The 23,926-nt window shown below is 40.7% G+C and overlaps 1 protein-coding gene across 2 annotated transcripts in view; it reads left to right on the top strand.

Moving 5' to 3' along the window:
- LOC146983237 (protein shisa-8) overlaps positions 1 to 23,926 on the top strand; it is a 103,472-nt gene that overhangs the window by 32,314 nt on the left and 47,232 nt on the right. For both annotated transcript variants that reach the window (XM_085784735.1, XM_085784734.1), the window contains exon 3: positions 19,593 to 19,708. In XM_085784735.1, coding sequence (XP_085640861.1) covers positions 19,593 to 19,708 — 116 coding nt within the window. The remainder of the gene's footprint in view (positions 1 to 19,592; positions 19,709 to 23,926) is intronic.

The raw sequence follows: 23,926 nt of genomic DNA, 5'->3' as shown, positions 1-23,926 counted from the left end.
AGCTCTGTGTGACAGGAGTGGAGACCTGGATGGGAATTGGCTAAAAGAGAGGCTGAGATGAAAAGAGGGAGTGACTTAGCTGTTACGCCGATGGTACACTAACCAGTGGCACCTGTATGTGAAGTTCCACTAGAGTTTTCATTGCTTGGGCATTTGTGAGCTCTGGTGTGACCTGCTCATAGATTACATCTTTATCTCGTACTGTTTGGAAAGTTCCTGAACAGTGAGGACCATGGTATCATTGTCTCACACTCCACATCTTCTATTACAGTGAAATGGAGAATGATCAGAGTGGATTTGTATAACCGCAGATGTAACGTTTAAAAATTCCCTGGACTGTGAAGAGCTAAAATAAACTTGTTCCCTCGAGCTCATTCTGGAAACTCGGAGTCCAGCCAACGGGAGGTGTGCAGTTACAGTAGCAGTGTAGGTCCACTGACAGTTCACATCTCTGGCTGACCAACTGTATCACCTCAGCCACAAGTAGTAGCTGCCAGTTAAAATTAACCAATCACCAGTCATCTTGTTATGTTTCCGAATTCCTGAATTCCAACCACCTCCCTAGGTGAAAGACCATCACTGTAGCCATCCCAGTATGGCTCCCATGTCTTGGTGCTAGCTGTAATCCAAGGTTAATTCTGTAGTTCACTCATGGATAACATTTACTAGAGCCTGTCACAGTGCACATGTGATTTTAAATTCATCAATGCTGTCCTGACTAGATTTGCACATTATATTGATCCTAGAAAGGCATCACAATACCCGGATATTTAACATGGTACTGTATGAGTTATGGTGATGTGCAACAGTGGGGCAGTTTGTGTGTCTGTGTGTGTGTAGTGTTTCGACTCCTTTCACCCACTGTAGGCATGGAAACTGTGTTGTTTGTGTGTTTGTTTGTTTGTTTGCTCATGTGCAAGCTTCAACTGCCTTGGTGACAACAAGAGGCATGGCAGCAAATACGAGTGCTCTTGCTGACAGCACATGGCTTGTCAACAAAGCAGCAGGGTTGCCACTACTATTATCCTGTCTTCCTCTGGTGTAGCCTGTTTGGTCATTGCAGTGGGTAGATTTTTATTTTTGTGTGTGTGTGTGGTTCCTCTTGTTTTTTGCATGATTTTCCAGTGCTGTTTGTGAAGCCTCGCTCTTGCTGGCACTGAGTTACTCCATGCTGCCCAGGAGGTACTACAGTAAACTTCTGTATTTCTGCTACCAATTAAATGAGAGTAAAGCAATGGCCATTGGCCAATCATCACTTATGTACCTGTTTTTATACGTTTTCTGAACACTAGGAAAACAGAATAGCAGTGGAAGGGAACAAATTAGGTTTTATTTGAAAACTAGAAATTATAAATTAGATGTGCATTTTCACAGACACTACAAAATCTGTCTGTAAAAGGTGTTTTAAAGCAACACGTCCTACTGGGCAAAGCATCTCACCAACAGACTTCAGAAAGTGACAGGTGAGCCAATATGATTGATAACATAATCATATCACACCATGCCTCAATTATAGGTCAAATGAGTTTGATTTATAGTGTGACAAGAGACCTTTTTTATTTTATTTTTATTTTTTTACCATTCACATCTCTGGATATTAATAGGAATACATGTCTGTATGATCATTATATCAACATCAATAATAATTGTCAGAATATTATCAATGGGATTTGGTTTGTGTGGCAGGAACAAGCTGGTTAAGTGCGAAAGGATCCATTGATTTAGAATCAATGACCAACTTGAATTCCTGCTGAAAAAGTAAAAAATGGTTGGTTAAAATATGCACTGCAAACATTTGAAGGTGGAAAGATGAAAACAAGATCTGCCAGTCTTGGATAGAAATTATGAACACTTTACGATACCATAATTAAGTTCTGTTTTATGTCTTCTTTTCAGATTCTCCAGTGCCTTGCATTAGCATTTTTCAATGTATTACTTACAGTAATCAAAATTGCATAATATTCTAAGTTGTGTGTTCTCTCATTTTCCTGATAATTTAGGTTTTTGACATGGTGCATTTTTTTCAGCAATGTCATATTTTGGCTGACAAATTTACAGTTGGCTACATGTACATGTTGTGTATTGGGCATAAGTGGGTGGATAACCACATGCTGAGTTAAATGATGGTAGAATATTTAACACCTGCATGAAATCTACTATATTCTGTTCAATTTGACGAAGACCTACAGTATAAATGTCTTTTATGTTTTTCTCAATGAGCTATTCAGCCTGTTTAGACAGCAGTAGATATCCGATAAAGTGGATCAATAACTTTCTGTCCATCTCTGTGTAATGATGGATGATGGTGTGATTATAGCATACTGAGCACCTGTATGCCATCAATAATGTCAAGGCCTGACAGGGTGATAGATATTCTGTTGACAAACACTTGTGTATGTGTGTGTGTAGGTGTATTCATGCAGGGTTATGTGTGCGTCACACTGATGAATGTTTGAGAACAAATCCCTTGAGGAGAATGAATCTGTGTGTGTGTGCATGTGTGCGTGTCTGTGTGTTCTGTTGTTTCTAAAATAAAGATGGCCCAAAATAATGAGTGCAGGCAGTGACTCAGAGGTTGACATATGGTATTTTTCTGTGACATCATCTTCAGCAGCACCACAGCCTCAGCACTGAGATCCTGCCAGCCACTGGTTCACGCTTCTTCCAGCATACTGCCTTTGATTTCTTTTTCTTAGTTTCCTTATTAAAGCTCCGCTATGTATGATTTTCTTTACACTGGATTAGAGATGAAACCAAGCAACACAAATGTTACTATGTTCACAATCAAGTTGTTGTTTGTTTCCATTGTTTTTACAAAACAATGGATGGTGGGAATAATAAATAGATTATTAAAGAGTGAAAATAAACCTTACTGATAGACTACATTAAATAAATATAGCTACAAGTGATTCAAATCCAATTATAATCTTCACCGTCACACTCAGAGTTATTCAAATGCAAATAACTGGTGACATAAAGAGTATTAGTTTCTGGGGGGAAAAGATAAAAAAAAAGAAGAAGAATTGATTAAATCCAAATACTCAAAGTGCAAAAAAACAAAAAACAAATTGGGACAAGAAAACGTCAACAAAATGCCTTCAAAGCTAAACTCCTAGACTCGCAAGAAAATCAAAACTCGGTCACAAAAGTCATTTTGTCATATGAAATCAACACCAACAAATACTTTATTTATACTGTATAGTGTTTGTCTTGACAACTTTAGATTTTCTTGTTTTCTGATTTTACTTTTCATCTCAAGTTAGCATCATAGAAAGTATAGAACAGCATAAGAAAAAAGATATCTAAAATATGTAAAAGCAGTAATTAGGTATAATGAAATATGATTTAAACCGAACACATCAGATATGGGATATGTTTTGTTAAACAGCTTTGACTCGCCAGTATAGACCTTCAGATGTGCTTGTTGGATGGTCCAGTAGACACCACCTCTCTGATGCTGGATTACAGAGTCACTGTCCAAACATTTAACTTTTTAAAACTGACAATCCAACATTAAAGGGATAGTTCACCCTAGAATGATATTTCGCTCATTATCTACTCACCCTCATGTTGACTAAGGGCTGGAAGAAGTTTCAGAGTCCACCGTCCCTTCTCTGAGTTACAGGGGGTCTCGGCATAGCAGTGCATGTCCATATAACGGTTGCAAAGGGACACCGGAGCTCTTCGTAAAAAAACACAAACCAAAAAACATCCAAATACCTCCATGATGCTCGTATGTAATGTCCGTCTTGTGCTGAAGCCCCAAATTGCGTAATTGTCCCGAAAAAAATTAAATAAGTCTATATTTTAAGCTTGTTTGTAGCGGAAGCTTCTCGAAGCTCCTCTTCCTGGTCCGTCCAAATCTCGCGTGATTCGCAGTAACCGCACTGACACATACTGACGCCGGCGCAAATCACGCGAGATTTGGACGGACCAGGAAGAGGAGCTTCGAGAAGCTTCCGCTACAAACAAGCTTAAAATATAGACTTATTTAATTTTTTTCGGGACAATTACGCAATTTGGGGCTTCAGCACAAGACGGACATTACATACGAGCATCATGGAGGTATTTGGATGTTTTTTTGTGTGTGTTTTTTTACAAAGAGCTCCGGTGTCCCTTTGCAACCGTTATATGGACATGCACTGCTATGCCGAGACCCCCTGTAACTCAGAGAAGCCACGGAGGAATCTGAAACTTCTTCCAGCCCTTAGTCCACATGAGGGTGAGTAGATAATGAGCGAAATATCATTCTAGGGTGAACTATCCCTTTAACACCGTGGTTGAACACTATCTTCTGGAGACAATGGAGAGTCCATCAATGTCCAAGGCGACATGTTTCCCACTATTATTAGGTGGGATTCTGCCAAAGTGGAACTGACCGACCCAAGTACCGTATTTGTATTTGACCCCTACTAAGGCTGACTTTAACAGAATTGTTGATATGTGAATCATCTTAAATGTTGTCAGTGACCTCAGCACATATTTGCAAATAATGAGACATCATTTTAATCCGAAAGAGATACAATGTTTAAGAATGACAGTCTTCCAATCTTAGGTTATACTCTTAAACACACACTAGATGCATGAACACAAACAGGCCCTGGCATTGCAGGCAGGCAGCCATGCCAAGGGACATTATTTGGCAGCTGTCAGCTCTGATTGGAGGATGGCAGGGTGGGAGACAGATCCAGGCTCTGTACCAAGCCTACAAGGGTGCACTATCTGGCAGCTACAGCAGATCTGCATGTCTACAGAGTGTGTGTGTGTTTGCTTGTTTGCATGAGCGTGCGCGTGGATATTTATGTGTCAGACGGACTGGTGTATCAGACCCCCTCTGAGACAATGCATGCTACCACTTGTGCCACAGTGTCCATTTAGCCTACTATCCATGTGTGGGCATCTGGCCTTGTGTGTGTGCGTGCAAGAATGTGTATGTGCATTTGTCTGTATGTGTGTGTGTGTTGCCTCCCTCTGACAGCAGTGGTGGGATAAAGTGCAGTGAATTACTGATCAAGAGAGACTTCAAGTGTTGGCTCTGTCATTTCGTAGCACCGCAAGACAAAGAGAGGGAGGGAGAGACGAAGAGACAGATAAACTAACAACACACACGCACACACCATACTAGGCACATCTGAATAGCTCTGTAGGCCTTCTCTGCTAACTTACGAAGGCCTAATTTCACATTCTGGTTCAAACAGCCAATAGAGAGGCAACAGTTTTGGAACAATAACTATGGACTTCATTTTAATTAAATTTACATAACAATTACACACTTCTAAAAAGCTGTAGAACTGTTCTTCATAACCAACAAGGATTATGGGAATCCTGCTTAATCATGATGTTAGTGAAGTGTAAAAATATAAAATTAATATAAAGTATAAAAACAAAACAGTGAAGCACTGCATTACATTTTCAATGAGTGGAATAAGATCATTTGGTCATAAGGCCAGTTTATTTTAATGTTGTTTTTGTTCTCTTTTAATTAACAGTAATACATTCAAAAGAGGAATGGAGAGAAAACAGCCCCTGCATGGTCATAAACTCTCATACATCCTCCTCCCTTGCACACTTGCTCATTTTTAAATTCACTTTCCCTGCCTCCGAGGATTTTTGGTGAAGTCACTGTTAAGCACACACAGGCGCATACCCCTGCAATTCCCACCCACCGTAACCTCTCTAAATTACCACCCATGAGAATTAGAAGGTGAGTCACTTTCTGTGTGGCATCAATTAACTCCCTCCAGGCACAACTGTAGGTAGGAGACAGGCAGCTGTGTGTGTCTGTCTAAGCAAGCTGCTTCTGTTTGGCATGCGTGTGAGGATCTGTATTTTTGTGTCTGTGTAGGTTGGTCAGGTGGCACAGCTGTAGGTGGCGAGCAGGATCAGAGAAATCTATACACAATCACTGCTTGAAAACAGCGAGGTTGTATCTCTGCTCAGGTCCATGCTAGGTTACAAGGCCCCTAGAATCATCTGCGGGGTGCCTTGTAATGTAAACTAACCTGCTGTGACAGTGAAGAGTGATTCAGCTACAAAATACTGTTACAGACCCAGGGGAGTGAATGTGTTTGTGTGTGTATGTGTGCCTTTGTTCATGTGTGTGTGTGTGTGTGTGAAGAACAATACTGAATTTATTACGTGACCGTTGGGTGTTTTTCTCGCTTTATTTTTAGCTCAAAACACTCTTTGACAATTGAAAACAAAAGTGCACATTTAGTTACACAACCAGGACCGAGCCACTGCAAGGTTGTGGTACATAAACTAACACAAAGTATGGAATTAGGGATTTATTGGTTCCACTGTTTGACCCAGAGAAATATCCTCCCTCTTATTGGGAATTGCAGACCAAAAAAACTCATTCATCTCCATCCACTTGTTCAGTGGACATTTCAAATGCAGATTTTCTTGCCGCTGAGTGAGTGAGCAAACAAGTTGGCAAGTAACAAGTGAGAAAGTCTCTTAATCCCCTCTTGATTTCTCTGTATTGTTGCAGTTTCAGAACATTAAATCCTATTTTCAGACAGTTTAATATTAATGTGTCAGATTTATTATTGCAGGAAAAGAACTCTACTGAACAAATAAATGTCAGTCATTAAAGACCTGATTAAAATTAAAATCCAATCTGACCTTTTTTCACAACAACATCAGCGTAAATTGTGATTCCAGTACTTGAATTGTAAATTAAAAACACAAAGTAATTTAGTTTTTTAAAGTTGTAGTTGCTATACAGTGGGCAAAAGTATTAAAACAAAGGAAACTATGCTACACAACTTCCAGCAAAACCTGGAAAACTAAACAAGTTGGACATGTCTGATATTAAAACACAATTTCATCAAATTTGTCTTCATCAGATTGATAATAATAGATAGATAATTTACATCCCTTATCTACATGATGGGAGTGGTTTTTGAGCCGTTCACTGGAGCTGATGTTTGTACAGCTGCTGGAAACACCTGCTCAGTAGAGACAGATGTCCCAGGGACACTCCAACTTTATCAGTCCAGGAAAGCATTTAGCTTACTTCAGTATCCATATGTATCGCTAAGCAGGGGTTGACGCTTGTACAGTTTATCCAGTTTATCACTTTTGTGCTAATGATGATGTTCACAGCATTTGTAATTACAATGATGCTTGTCCCAAACATTAGCAACACAACGATTGTGGTGCTTTCTGCTGTCAGACAGCTTGACAGCTTGATTCTTTAATATAATAGCAGGAGGCTATTCCATAGGTATGGTGCACGTTATGAGGAGGCCCTGCAACCAATTGATTTTTTATTCACTGAAGAAATGACCAGGAGGTGAGAGATCAGAGAGCGCAGAGGACGAGGTGGAATATAGGGTGTTAGTAGTTTGGATAGGTAGGATGGGGCAAGACCATTAATGCCTTATAAGTTAAAAGAAGGATGTTAAAATCAGCTCTGGCCTGGACAGGCAACCAGTGTAGAGAGGCTAAAACCAGAGTTATGTGACTGTATTTACTGGTTCTGGTCAAGATTCTAGCTGCAGCATTCTGCACAAATTGAAGACTACGGGTGGCTGATGCAGGGAGGCCAGAGAAAAGAGCATTACAATAGTCTAATCTAGAGGACACCAGAGCATAGAGAATGATTTCAGCATTGCAATGCGACAGAAACGGGGGAATTGTTACTGAGATGGAAAAAGGTTGATTTGGTAATCTCCCTGATATGAGGTTGAAAAAAGATAAAGTGTGGTCAAAGGTGACTTCTAAGTTTCTTATGCCCAAACTCTGTGATCATACATCCATCAATATTGCAACAAAACTGTGCAGACAACTGCTTAGAGAGCTTGATCACCACTAGGTCAGTCTTAGCAGCATTCAACATGAGAAAGTTCTGACTCATCTAGAGTTTAATTTACACACATCTGGCTGTAGCAGCATGTAAAGGTGGATGTCATCTGCATAGCATTGATATTTGATGTCACATTCTGAGATGATCCCTCCTACTGTAGATGGAGCAGATAAGTACGAAACAAAAGAGGGCCAAGGACAGAACCTTAAAGAGGGCAGATGGGATAGGGTCTGATGCGCTCGTAGTAGCTGCACAGGTGTTGTGGGTTGATTAGCGCTTGCTCCGCTTGGGGTTTGTAAACTTAATTGCATTACACCTGCTCTAACGCGTGGCACTGCTTCAGATGGTAAAAAATATTTGTGGTATTCCCCGTCTTTGTGGGAACATGTACTCATAATTTGCAGTGCACAGTACTTTGTTTCTTGTTCAACCTCAAAAAACCAAAATTCCTCTACACCACCGAAGTTTTCGGGCCCTTCTTGTCGCTGTCATTTGTTGAGCCTTGGGCAGGTTCTTCTGTAGTTTCATCGGAGGGAACACTCATTTTCTTTTTTTCAGCGTTGTCTCACTGCTGTTGCGACCGGGAGCGACCTAGCTGCTAGCCTGCTACTATGTTGTGTGCTAACTTGGCATGGCTCTATTCCAGCCACATGATTGGTTCAGCGCGGAGTAAGTCTCATGGCTATTTGACATGACTGTCAAAACATGAACAAATGCCGTCTATCGAAAAGTCTATCGATCATGTTGCATATCGCTATTGACGAAAATTATATTGCAATATATATCTTTATCGTTTTATCGCCCGGCCCTAGTTACACTCCTAGTTAAATGATTTGTTATGGGTAAAATGGAGGCTTTCTGCCTCCCCCCTAGCGTCTCTTGGCCGAAAACCAACCTTGCAAGATCAGCACCTCTGACCCTGTGTCCCAGATCTCGTCTTGCAAGAAACATGGACTGCTTTGCGGCACAACAACACAAACACGCCTCATAATCCGTAATCTCTTGTTAATGTTACCCACTTAAGTAGATAATCGCTCCACAGATTGCCTTCTCACCAGCTTCATTGACAAACAAATGCACATGGCCAGGGGAGGAGGGTTGGTGGTGAGTTTTTATAACAGTGAAAATATGCACTCCAAAACTATAGGGGGAGATTTGTAGAGGAAGTAGCGTCCGAAACAGCAAAAGAGCGACAGGAAATGCATAGTTCCCCCTTTAACTTACTTTTACTCCAAGTCAGCCATTTACTGAATACATTAGTACATTATACACTCAATTATGATGTTATAATCCAAAATTGTATTAGACTGCAGCGGTGCACCTAATAAGCTGATAACCTTGTGTAAATTATTTATGTTGCAAGTTATTTATAATAAGTGCTTTTTCAATGAATATGGAATTTTAATGCAAAAATCTCATCAGCCAGTAACTGCCTACTTTCAATTATTGCACATAATTATGTCTTATCATCCCATAAACTTAGACTCAAATCATGTATTTGTTTGGCTTCTGGTACAGAAATAAGGCTCACATGCACAAACACACTTGCAGGCATGGATGATCTGAATGAATGCTCAACATCCCCTGATACTTTCATACTCTAAAATGTATCTTTCTTCAGTCAAAATGCTGCATTTTTAAAGATGTATTTATTTATTATTTGAGCAGGCTCCTCTACTCCTATAGTCTGTCTCTACAATTAAAGATATAGTCAAGACATTGTTAAATTGTCACAGTCTAATTAAACACTACATGTTGAGAAGGTTCATGCTGCGTGAACATCAGTGTTTTCAGAGGATAATCAATTTACTATAAAAAACATCTGAATGATCACTAATTGTGCTCAACAGAAAAATTACACAATGGTGGCTGACTCCTTTTGAAGCAATTACCACACATATTAAACTGCTTCATATCAAATTTTGGGGGATACCATGAGTGTTTCCATCTTTCTTTTTTTTGCTGCAATATCTAACAATTTTTAGCAAGTCTCCATCAGGATAAAGCTGAGCATGTGCCGCTTTAAGCAGCTGCTTTAAGTTTGTCAAATCGCCTGGAGATGTTTCTTTCGAGTTTTCCAGAAGTTCCACCAATCCACACAGGAATAAAACCCTCTGTGGTGGATATTTACTGCCTGCTGCTGAATAATTTTTGTTTGAGAGTTTGGAAAAGTGCAGTCTCTGAACATCGGCTTTCATTCATTATTTAATTCATATCCTGCCTCCCATTACAGCGAAATCCATTTTTTAGTAATTCAACTGGAAATGAGACTCATCCGTGGCCTTGTGCGAATGCAAACCTCATGAAATTCATTACCTGCTATATACACAATTTACAAAACAACACTCCATAAGATTTTACTATGGGGAGTTTTCTCTCAGTGCAGGGGGCTCATACCTAAAGAGCTATCCATGACTCTTGTCAGCCTTGTTTAACACATTATAATAATGATGTGTTATGGTACATCATTGCAGCAGAATTGTTTCTGAATGAACACTTTAAAGGGTAAATTGTACCCCAGCAATTGCACTTCCATAAAAATGCAGGGCCTCACAAGAGGCAGATAAAAAAGAGAATAGAAACAAGAATCAAGGCAAGGCAGAGATATCCTGACTTTAAGTCCCTAGTATAAATCATGCCCTAGAGACATTATACTTAAGTCCCCATAATTCAGCCGTGGAGTATTTTTCTCTTGGACCCTCCATGGCTTGTAAGTGGTCAAATTTCAAACTCCATGTCCTCAGTTTGTAACATACTTTCTGTTAGAAATTAAGTCAAGGTAATCTTCATTATCCCTGTGGGGAAATTCCATGCTCAAAAAACAACAAATTTACACAAGAAATAAGGGGTTACAAGGGACTATTTAAAAACAAACAAACAAACAAAAAAACATCAGTAGCAGAGACAAATTACTCTTTGGTCCTGCATAGACATGATGCATCACCAATCAGATGGGAGCAGATTACTGTGGTCAGCCAGGACTAAAGCACTGGCAGTTTTCCAAGATATGTACAAATTTTATTACACAGTCTTACAGTGAGATTTTCATGTATTTTTATTGATGTGTTTATGTTTTATCTTAAAGCAGATATAGCTGCTATATTCATGCTGTGGAAGCGCTCAGTCTATAAAGAAATGAACACAGCCTATATTCAGAGAACTGGGCTGTGTTCGAAATCATCCACTCACTCACTCACTCCCTATCCACTACATCATGTATATGATATAGTGGACTACATCATGTACACGATGTAGGGAATGACGGGAGGAGAATTCGGACACTAGACGGTAATTTTCTGGACATGGTTGCGTCAGCAGATGCGCCAGGTGTTGCTGTGACGGAAGCAGACGTGCCGAGAATCATGTAAACAAACCATGGATGTATGAAACAAACCGGACACATAAAAATAAAATAATAAAAACCAGACACTTGCGGGAACATTTTAGGATGTGATTCTGTGTGTTTGTGTTACTCGGACAATAAACTGTTGAAATATCGGAAGTTTGGTTTGGTAAACTACTGTTGTGTGTCCCGACCGTGAGCCGTTAACGGCTCTGTGGCTATGCTCTGTGGCTATTAGCTTAGCTCGCCAGATCGTATTTACTGCATATTCTACTACAGTTTCTTAATTAGATTGATTTAATGCTGCCTGTTAATGTTCGGATGCTGCTGCCCAACTCCTGCTCCTCGGGCGAGGCAAATGGAGCGAAGGCAAATACGTCGGAGGAGTTTTTTTTTGGTAAATTGCCTAAATAAATCGTAGCTAACATGCTAATTAGCTTCCTCTTCTTCTCTGGCAAAACACGACCGCATTGCACACATACACACCACAGATAAGCGCGCACGCATCACGCTTGTTGAAAGCGAAACTTTAATACGGCACGGCGCGGTGTTAACTCAAATTTTCTGGGGGATCCACTACATAGTGGATGAAATTAATCGCGGAGAATTCGAACAACACTACAAAATGGCAAACACACTATATAGTGCACTACATCCGTGATAGGGGGTGATTTCGAACACAGCCCTGAGCTTTACAACAAGTCATCAGAACTTCTGTAACTTTGTGATGTCACAACATTGCAGTTACTACTCATAGCCATGCCCCAAGCCCCGCCCACCCAGACACCATTCAACTTAGCAGAATTTGGTTTGGGAGTACCTTAAAGGTTGAATATGGAGGAATATCTTAAAATACACACATCGTAACATGTACAGTATATCATAATCCATCGATCCACTGATTAAGGCTTAATTGAAAACAAATGCACACGACGGAAGGAGGGTTAGCAAAACAGCAGAGACGGCTACCAGCTGGTAAGATGTAAACAGGTCATTGTCGAACCCGTCAAAATGTATTAAATTATTTAATTCGGTTTAAATATATTTTTTAATGGAAAAACATTACTTGTATTCTTGCACCCTCTGCACAATATCTTTTTATGGAAATTAAAATGTCAAGTAGTCTATCTATGACACCAGAAACTGATAACTAACAGACTTGTCTGTCATACTAGGTTCGCTAACAGCTAAAGTTTTGTAGATTTACTTCCTGCTTCGTAGTATCTCTGCTTCATGTACATAAGTTTTTTTTGAATCTCTTGTGACGAGATGTCATTTATCTCTGTTTTAATCCTTTTGATATCTTGATTTATTCTCTCGTCCACATTTTTTTTATGTTCTTTTTCCAGTTTTTTAAGCTCTGATTCTAATTTATTGAGTTTTTCCTGTTTTTGCCTTTTCAAGTACGTTGATTTAGCAATTAGTTTTCCTCTAATCACAGCTTTACACGCGTCCCACAGTACTGAGGGAGACACCTCACCATTATCATTCTCCCTTACATACATCTGGATTTCTTTGGTAAACTCTTCCTTCATTTGTCCTTTTAATACATTTACATTTAGCCTCCAAAGTGTTGATTTTATTTCTTTTGACATAGCTAGAGTCATATATACTGGACTATGGTCTGATATGTCTCTGATTCCAATTTCACACTTTTCAATCCTATAACTGTCCTTGCTGAACATGAAAAAATAATCTATCCTGGAGTAAATTTGATGTGGTGCTGAGAAAAATGTATAGTCTTTCCCCTTAGGATTTAATTCTCTCCAAACGTCAATAACACCCAATTCTGTCATTAAATTTACAAACTTCTTATTAATCCCTGGTTTCTGTGTACCACTGGCTGAGCAGTCAAGTTTTGGGTTTAGTCTGATATTTAGGTCCCCTCCCCAAATCATAATGCCCTCCCCCTCTGAAACCACCTTATCAAACAGTTGCCTGTAAAATACCCAGTCTGAGCCTGGGGGGGCATACACATTCAGAATAGTGACCAATTCACCCTCTAGTCTCCCCTTAATCAGTACATATCTTCCTTGTTTATCTGATATTTCCGAAAGTTTTTCAAAAGTAATTTTTCCTGATATCATAATGGCCACTCCTCTTCTATGACCTGTGCTATAAGATGAAAAAAATACTTGGTTAAACCCATTTCTTTTTAGTTTTTCATGTTCTTTCTCTGACAGGTGTGTCTCTTGCAATAGAGCAATTCCAACCCCTTCCCTTCTCATTTTACCTAGAATCTTGGACCTTTTAATTGGGTTAAGTATCCCATTCACATTATATGAAGCTATTTTGAGTAATTTCTTCTGGGTCGCCATATTCACTATTACCCTTCTTTCACTCCATACATACCCCTTATGCTACAACAATGGTAAACTGCCTTGAACGACACAAAACCACAACCAAAAACCTTCACCAACAAACTGGTGATGCCAAAAACTACTTCCATGTGTGGGGTCTGCGTTTTGACCCTGAATGAGTCCTGATGGAAAGTTCGCTCTGAGGGATAACCTCTTCCTTCCAAGAGAAGGGGGCCCTCTGTGTTGCAGTCAGCTTTGTCCATACTGTGACCAGCAAGTTCCAAATAAAAGTAAAGAAAAAAATAAATAAATGCAACTCAAAAGTAGCCCCGACTTTTTTTTTTTTTTTTAAATAATAATATGTATAGAGAGGTAGATATAGTCTGTCAGAATAACCCAAGCTAAATAAATCAAAACAGGAAGAGGGGGCCCGTTTCTCACCTTAATGCTTCTAATTAAACAGTCCAGGTGTGGAAAAAGCTGCTCAGTCCTCCTTTTCAGATCACTTGACCATCACATCTTGTCTTAGTTCCTCCTAAAGGCTTTCAGTTTCTGTTTAAATCCTGGATCTATCTCCCTGGGTGTTTGGCTCTTCTCTGCTCGGCTGCCCTGCCAGGTGAGGCGCTTGATCCTCTCCAGGCCGCTCTCCATAGGTTTCACCACCGTCACCTGAAGCCCTCTCCTCGCCATGTCCGTAGTCGCCTCTTCAGCCGTGTTGTAAACGCGGATCTCTCCCTCGTAGAACACCCTTAGCTTCGCTGGGAATGGTGTTTGGAAGCGTATTTTCTTCTCTCTCAAAACTTTTTTTGCCTCTGTATATTCTTTGCGTTTTTTCAGTACGTCCGGAGCGTAATCATGGTCGAGAAACACCTTTCTCCCCTCGTACTCAAAACCTCTTTTCTGCCACGCGATCTTTATGATCTCTTCTTTGTTTCTGAAGCTCATGAACCTCACCACTATGGATCTCGGCGGGGAATCCGGGGGGGGACGTGATGCTAGAGCCCGGTGAGCTCTCTCAATCCGAAGTTGAAGAGACGGTGGCAGCGCCAGCTTTTCCCGTAGAAGCGTTTCAGTGAAATCAATCATAGAGCTGGCGTTGTCTTCCGCTCCCTCCTTCACCCCATGAATCCTGATGTTTTCCCTCCTCGATCGTCCCTCCTGATCCACCAACCTGTTTTCGAACTGTTTCTGTAGCTCCAGTAGTTCAAACGTGGCGTCCTCAATGTGCTGCAGACGCTCCTCGGCCTCCACTATCCGCGTCTCAGCGTTGTCGATCCTGTTATTTGTTTCCCTGAGCTCTTCCTTAATTTCCTTGAGAGTGTCTGTGTTTTCACGGCGGAAATCACGTAGTTCTCGCAGTATTGTTTCCAAATTTGCCATTTCTTGAGCGGACTGTTCCACTTCTTTTCCACTGCTTGGGCTCGTCTCCCTCGACCCTGCAGCTGCTGTTAGCTCGTGGTCCTCTCCCGCTAGCTCGGATGCTAACATATACTGTTCGTCGTCTCCGTCGACGTTTAACTCGGGTTTTTGAGCCTTTTTGCCCACTCTTCCTCTCGTCATTCTCTTTGCCCTTTCTGTTCGATATTTGTCACGTACTATATCTACCTACTGGTACTTATCCAGGGCGTCCCAAATTTAAAGTCGGGGAGCACACTCTTTATGCTGCTGCCATGTTGGAGGTGCACCCGGAAGTCCCCGCTAACAGCTAAATTTAAAGCCTAGTAGATGCACTGTACACATTTCAAAGAAAAGACCTTTAACACATCTCAATTTGTACAATGTGCAGGTTTTGGAATATGACAACAACTGAACCGAATCAGCAAGAATAGATACTGTACTGTATACATTGACAACGTTCTATAGTGTAGAACACATCTTCATATGCTGTCTTCACATCTGCACTAGTTTGTGTTGTTTGAAGTGCCTGTCAACACTTACTGCCCCCTCCCTCTTTATCATGAAAGGGCCAGATTTCCCTCGGCATATATGATGGCTGCTGTTCTGATCTGGGTTTTGCACAGTCTTTGAATTTCTCTGCAACTTAAGTGCTACAGATTTGCATTTTTTCATACATTTTAGACATTTAGCTGTGCCTTTGCCTCATGCAACTTGCTGTGGTAAAATATGATGCTTGGTTACCAACTTTGTGGAAATAATAATAGTAATAATAAGAATATCTTTGCAAGGTAAAACTTCAAATTTCTGTGTGTGTGCGTGTGTGTATCTCAAGGGCGCTAATATTATAAGTTGGAATAGGTTTTTGTAGCAGTTTTCTCAGAGAGAAAGAAAGAAAGAAAGAAAGAAAGAAAGAAAGAAAGAAAGAAAGAAAGAAAGAAAGAAAGAAGATTGGGCCGAAGGGTTAGAGGCTAAAAGACAGACCAGACACAACGATGAAAGAGTGCAAGAGGCAGAATTAGAGGACTGAGAGGAGAACAGTCAGAGACGGAGGGCTGAGGAGGCGATAGAGGCAAAGATAAAAGACTCATAGCAACGAAAGTGACGCAGGGGGAGAGATAACGGAGGGGGGAGGGGAGGAGGGGTCGAGTCAGACGCGGAAAGTTGAGAAGATAAGACAGACGGGATTAGAGGAGGAGAGAAAGAAAAAGGAGATGTTTCCAGGGAGATGGAGGATGTAGAGAACAACACGTACTCAACAATAGCAATCGTAACGCAGGAGGCACGGGGCGGGTGGGAGGCTGAGACTAAAGAGTGACAGAGATACAGCTTCAGCTCACTTCATTATCAGCAGATAGAAGACAAATGAAGTAGTGGAACCGAAGTGGACAGATATTAATGAGAAGAGAGAGAGAAAATGGACTGGCTAGCAAGCAGAAATTGCAAAGGGCAATTAAGATGCATACCTACATCGTGTGTGTTTCATGCTATCCATATTATCCAGCTTAAGGGAAACAATTATGTGTATTTATTGTTTCTGCATGTCCTGTTTAAACTGTCATTGCCCTAATTTCCCTGTGGAAATCATTAAAGTTCCATTAAATTGGTCAAATGTCAACCTTTGTCGTTTTAATGTGAGAATAAATTCAATTTCTGACCTTGTACTGTACATATTTGCACTTTTTTTCTTTTGCCACCAGAGGTGACATGCTACAGTAATCCCAGCAGGATTCTATCTCAAATTAACTTTTTTTTCCTGATGTTAATTTATCAAAGAGAGGTTTTGCTGAGCTGAGAGTTTCCCCCGCAACACAAGGCTTTACACTTTACACCAGGGAGCTGCCCAGTACAACCACAGACGAGTGGCATGTCGCTCTGCAGCTCCACTGGAGCGGCTGAAGATTGCTTAATGGCACCTTCACAGTGAGAGGCATGTCAGGGGAGAGAAGAATATACCAGTTTAATTTCATATTTTTCCTGCCTGATGCTTTTAACTTGGTGCTATACTTTGCACTTGTTCCCACATCCTACAACCGTTTTCACAGGTTTAGATGTAAACCATATGAAGAATTTGATGTGTAAAACCCGTGCCCCGCTAAGTAATTACTTGTTATGCCATGATTTATTGACATTGCTATGATGGAGTCATGGGAATGAGGCCAAGTGCCAAAAGTCATCTGCGCAATGTCAACATTATAGTGTTCATCCTATCCCTCCATCCCTTCATTTGGGAGCAAAGGACCCCCCCCCCCAAAAAAAAAAAAGAAGGGAAAAACAATAACATCCTTCACACAGGCCGACGTAATACTGTACTTTGTGCCTATTCCAGTTCCAGTGTGTTGGATTGTTTTATATTGTGCCGGAGCTCATGTTGTTCTGCTTACTGCTCTCATGGCCACAGGCAATCATTTCACAGCGGGCTAATAAAAAGACAAGTGCTCCATTGCATTGTGGAAGCCTATGCCAAGGTTTCAACAGTGAGATTAACAGTGAGGAAATATTCATGGGTCTCTTGAAAGCAGCTCTCAGGTCACAGCTGATTTGTTGACGATGTTGCTCTAATTTCCCTGTCAATGGCGGCATGTAGTTGGTGAGCTTTTACTTTTAGTGCTTGTTAATACATGCAAAAAACTGAAAGTTTGGAAAAGCAATTAGGGACTTTTGAAATCAGCAGTGGAAATGAAAACAAAGAAAAAAAAACATTCATATGAGTAGATGTACAGCATGTGTTGATATTTTAGGAACTGTGGCATAGAAACAGAGTCCAGGGGATTTATAGCTGACACTCTAAAAGGGCAAGAAATGTCCTAACGGGGATGCTTACTATAGCAATTAAAGTGAGATCACATACAATATGCACCTTTTCTATGACAAATCACATTTCCATGGCTACTACCTTCCTGCCCAGAATACACAAGAGAGTCGATCCACTTGAACTGAAACATCACATTTACAATCTGTGAAAAAAACAGAGAATTTAAAGTATGAATGGTACACGGCCAATTCTATTAGTCATTCCAACCTTGGATATCACACTGATGTTTAAAACATTCAATTTGAGAGGAAGCACGTTACAGTAAGCCTATAGTAAAAATAAAAAGCCTTCAGGTGAAAGTATGTCATGCAATCAGTTTATCAGGAGGTTTGAGATGCATTTTTATAAGCTGCACCCACAACTAACCAAGTACTCTATCCCATTGTCTATGATGCCAGTTACATTTCTAAACAATTATTTATTATCAGGTCTCTTGAATTCTAGTCAATCAGCTGCTGTTTCATTACTTTCAAACATATCATTTTGTGTGAGCTGTTTACCCTTGTCTTTAGTTAGTTTGTTAGTTAGGCTGCCATTACTTTTAGCCAACACGAGTTTATTTCTGCCATGTTTTTACTATTTATCCATTAGCTTTAGCAAATTGGCTATGTCATCAAGTTAGTGATTCCCAACCAGGGATACACATTGCAGGGGGTACTTGGAAACTTTTATTAATTTATTTAAATTCCCAGCCATTTCATAAACCCATTGCTAAAATGGTACTGCGCCACCACCACAGCAAGTTTCCCACGAAAGACAATAATCTGTGGCACAACTCTGTGAAGACACATGCCAAGTAATGCCAAACAGCCAAATATAGGCTAGCAACAAGCAAACAAGGATAAATGGCTCAAATGTCCAGGTAGCGTTGCTCTGGACTCAGGAGAGCCTGCCGACAAACAGAAGAAAGAGGCAAAACTTAACCACAGGCAGTTCAGTGAACACTATGTGGTTTCACTTGAATATTTTAATTTCATAATCAGTTGTGTTACGTTTTATATGACCACTTTTGGAGAATCATCAACACTAAGTTGGGGTATTCATGGTACGACAAAAAGGCTGAGCCAGAACCACTGGTGATTCTTTTTGCTAATGTGGCTAGTTTTTTCTGTTTGTTTGCTATTATACATGCCCTCAAACTGAGCTTCCCCACAGTCTTTCTGTGTACGCCCTGACAGCCACACAGCTGTAACAATCCCCTACTTAGGAAGCACCAAGCTAAATATTTTAACACATTTTTACAGAATAACATCAACCAGCTTCCTTCTATCTGATACAAGACGGAGTCCCAGTCCCGGTTTACAGCTGCAGGTTGTATGTGCTCCTGAAGAGTTAAGTCTACACGCTGGAAGGCCGTTTCCTGCCTGTGTTCCAGTTTTGAGGAGGCATCAGAACTTGTTCAAAGGCATCAAACAGTAAAAGATGGGAAGAAGAGAACTTTTATTTTTTTATATAAATGACTGACGTGCCCAGTTGGCAAACACCCAGAGACTCATGCCTTTCATCGTCGATTCCACTGCCTAGAATTTAATTCAGTGTGTTTTCTGTCTGGGTTTGTTTTCATAGACACGAACAATCTTGTTTCAAACTCGTCTTTATCCTCAGGTAGCGCAATTAGGATGAAGGCTGGATGGATGCTTTTAATAATGGGTTTTCACATTATATCCACATTAATATGTGTGTCTTGTATCATCTTTCTCACTCTGTCCCAACTCTTTCCCATCACAATATTTCTAACCCTCTTCCCTCTGTCCTCTTTGTTTAAGCAGTAATTTTCACTCATTTGCCTGACAACACACTCTTCTCATTCCTTATGTGTGATTTTGCATGAGTGAGAGCTAACACGGTTTGAAGCGTTGTCTACATTTCAATTTTTTTTTGTGCATGTGCAGGCTGTAACGGTGTGTTTCTCTTCACTCCCTCCAGGACTCTGACGGAGCTTCTGAAGCAGCCGGGGGAGGCAGGAGCAGTGGACGGAACTGGGGTTCATCATCCGATAGGGACCAATGGCATCTCCGCCAGGGCTCTGCGCTCCAACAATGGTCAGTCCTCACTATGTGAGTCTGTGTCATATGAGTTTAAACAAACTCAGCTGACGTAAAAGGACAGAGGTTTTGCAGTTTTGGCGCAAATCAGGAAATCAGAAATATTGCAAGCATCAAGGTCCAATCGAAAACATAGTTCATTGTACACTGCATTTACTCAGGGTCAGTTAAATCATCAGATGCATCTAAAAGTGATGATTTTGGCAGCACCATCATAAATTTCACTTTTATATATTATACTATTTATATTATTATTGATATAGTTTTATGACGTCTCAAGTAATTATGTTCTTAATTTACAGCCATTCATAACTAACTTCAGTTCATTTGGTTATCCTTACAACAGTCTCTCCCCCTCTCTTTTTTACATTTTTTTTATATGAAAACATATTTCTTCAATATTTCTGGTAGCTACAGAGGTATCCCCTCGAGAGCAAGTGTGCCCTATCTGGGATTCAAGCGATCTTTCAAATCAAGAGTGATTCAGAGATAAGGAGGTCGATAAATTGAGAGGACTGGCACAGAGCCTTAATATCCACTGTGAGAAACCATCGTCGCTAAAACAATTCCCTAAACCCCCCACACAGCGCAATTGCTGAGTTCAAGGAACAAGGAACTCCAGACTTTTTTCTCAGTTACGCACAGACAAACACCATAAATCTCAAAAGTGCACATGGGCCTACATGTTAAATTCCCCCACCGGTGCCCTTCCTCTTATACCCACTTACACTGACACGCCCACAAACACATGTGTCATCCATGGACAAGGAGGCGCCGGGACAGACAGGTCAGATTTAATTAAGATGTAATTAGCCGTGTTCCAGCTCCACAACCACAGAGGGAACGCTGTGTGACCCATCTGTCTCCCTCTTTCAAGAAGCTCTGACCACACACACACAGAGTACACACACACACACACAACACACACACACACACACACACATGCTGAATATAACCCTGCTTCTTCAGTGCATTGAGACACAAATTAGTGGACATATTTCCTGAGGGCTCATTTGTGACAAGAGTAATGGCGTGTTTTAAAGGACAAAGGTCCCTGTTGCCTCACAGTTTTGTCTTCGTCACAGCAGAAAATAATTTGAGCCGGCTGTACTGTAACCAGGTAGACTTCCTGGGTTATTCTGTAGTAGAAAGAAATCTTTAATCTAGACCGCTCAAGATCGAGTTACTCACGAGAGATACCCAGAAAGCTATTTGAAATCAATTAACATGACTCAAAAGCACATATACCAACAGAGAGATACCACATCCTCCACATGCTGTACTTCATGAATAAATTATTGAAGCATAAAAGTTTTTTTATTATTATTTCACACTGTCAAACACACACACACACACACACACACCCTCGTACGTGCAGCATTTATCCACATATACAGACAAAAGGAAATTGCTGAGGCGTATCCCTTTACTTTCATCTTCCCACCACTGCAACAAACAAGTTTTTGGCCTCTTTTTCACCCTGTACTGTGCTTATTATCACTCTGTTGTCTTATGCCTAACTTTCCCTCCCTTATTCCATTTCTTCTCTTGCTGTTAAACCCCCCTTTTACCACCTCGGCTTTTTCACGCTGCTTTGTCTCGGTATTTTCTACTCTTCAACATCATTATCTGATCAACCTTTCTGCACCAGGCATGCATTTCATACAGTAGATTTGACACTTATTGCATCTGTGACAATTAAATGCATAATTCAATGTCATCAATCTAATGCCAAAAATCAATGATGAACATGTACAGAAATGTTAAGTTGGATGAAAAATGAAAAAATAAAACAAGCAAGGAAATAACAGAAGGATCAGTGAGAGAGGTGTTAAATAAGGGATAAACAAGGCGGACATATGGAGGAGTGTGTGCGTGTGTGGGAAATGAATGGGGGTACTGGGTGATGACAGTCAGGGAGATGGGATGAAGCTATCCTGATCCAGCCGTCGACACATAATCACCTCTTAATTAAACACTTTTAATCCTCCAGGCCACTTAGACAGAGATAGAGAGGAGAGGCAGAGAGGAAAAACAGGGATGAGAGGGAGTGAAACAGACAGACAGACAGACAGACAGACAGACAGACAGACAGACAGACAGACAGACAGACAGACAGACAGACAGACAGACAGCATGGAAGACAGATGGGTGCAAATGTAGATAAAATGTTTATCTCTTCACAGCTTAGAGTAAAAAACGTTTCAGAGGTGGCTGGTGGTTGCCAAAACTCTTCTTCCTGTTGATGATTTGAATTTTGGGGCTTATCCAGGAAAGTCCCAGACTCCCATTTAAACTGTATTGAACTAAAGTAAAATCACTTTGAACGTTACCTAGAAATAGATGCTACTTTGTGTTTGTTTCAGACAACAGTTATGCAGCCTGGTAGTGTATAATGTCTGTTCAGTACTGGATGTATTGCTGTACTGACATTTGTATAGATGTGTACAAAATTAGCTTAAGACATTAGTTTAAAAGTACTGGATGGTTTCCATGAAATGTTGATACTGAAATGTAATGTTCACCTCAGTGATGAACTGTAATAACTTTGATAATCAGGTTTTACATTTCAGTATGTCCATACTACAGCCGTCATGGCACCTTCATCACCATCATCCTTCAGCATGTTCATTTTACTTCATTTGTTGAACTTGGTGCATGTCAGTCTCTTTTTTATAAAGCACTCTGTGCTACATTTCAAAAACCTTGTGCTACATTACCAAAAAAACAGTGTATTACCGCCCTCAGCTGTTACACATTTAGTCCTCCGTGCTGATTGTTTGTATGACCATGTTAGGATGTAACCACCACATTTTCAATTTTTAGATTTGTTAGGTAGATTCGAAGTATAGTTATTTATTCTAAACTTGTGGATTCATATTCTAATGGTTATTAGTTTTTCCTGCTATTTGCCCCTATGTTGAATGTGCTCCAGTGCATAAATAAATGCACAGAATGCAAAATTTTGACACCAAATCATGTTCATTTTATCGCCCTTCAAAGCAACTTCTCTAAACTAATTTGTAGAATAGGTCTACCAACTTTAATATTTATAAGGCAGCAATAAATTTCTTACTCACTGCAAGATTGACCGTTGCTCTCTGTATACAGTATGTACATCAGTGCACCGTGGCCTGCAATCGGCTGTAGTTGCAGAAGTTTGAGAGCAGTGCAGAGAATGAGTGCAGCTGATTAGGAAGGAAATACACTGAACACATTCTGAGCTCTTTCCTTAATGAATACAGCAGCCAAATCCTCATGTTTCCCCTGTGAGAGAAGAATGATCTGGCTTCCACTCCTCTCCTATTCTCTCCTGCACTCTTTCAAGTACTACTTTCAAGGCAGATATATTTTAAATACCATGTAAGAGATCAACTAAGGGATAAAAACGGTACGATGTAAAGTCTAAGGCTGGAACATTTGATAGGAAGGGAGGAAAGAGCGTGAAAGAAGAAAATGCAGGGAGTAAAAGTATTGAGGTCATGCCACGGTTAGAATGACTGAATCAGTGAAAGAGGAAGACAAGAGTTTCTGTGTGGTTACAAAAGACAGCTGATTCTGTGGAGAGAAAAGAGAAGAAGAGTTGACAGAGAGGAGTTACTGAACAAAGTCAAAGAACAAGGTAATGGGGAGCAGAAAGAGACGGGAGGGGAGAGATGAAAATAAGATAAGGTTAAAAAAGTCATACCTCAAGAGTGACATTACTAAGAACGGGAGAATCGGTAAGTGATGGAGACAAAGGGGGAAGCGGTGAAGGCAGAGAAGGAACAGGAGATGAAAGGTGGCGATGACAATAAGTGGTGGGTGTGTCCTCGCCAGAACAAAGCCTCAGAGCAGAGAGAGCGATGGGAGGAAGAAGGCTAGTAAACAGTAAGGGAAAGAGAGAGGAGGGAGAGAGAGAGAGAGAGCTAATGTGTGAGAGAGCTGGAGTGCAAGTGAGGGAATGAGCAGATGAATAAAAGAGTGAGAGAAAGCTGGAGAGAGTAAAAGAAGACAGGACGACATGCTGTTAGCTGCGAGGGGGACAGCTGGTCAGATGCTGCTCGGCCCTGTTCTGGTGTGGAGAGCTGCCCTAAGGACAGTCACCCTGCTCTGCACACACACACACACACAAACCTGCTCATACATGTATACACATCTCCACACAAACATACTGAATAGTTGCACGCATAGAAATTGCCCCTGTCACCTGAGGACAACACAGACTGGGTGGAC

This window comes from Trachurus japonicus, chromosome 8, assembly GCF_045865225.1.
Source record: "Trachurus japonicus isolate A0001 chromosome 8, Traja_1.0".
NCBI lineage: Eukaryota > Metazoa > Chordata > Actinopteri > Carangiformes > Carangidae > Trachurus > Trachurus japonicus.
Note: the sequence above shows the minus strand (reverse complement) of the source record. Positions and strands in the feature narration are given on the sequence as shown.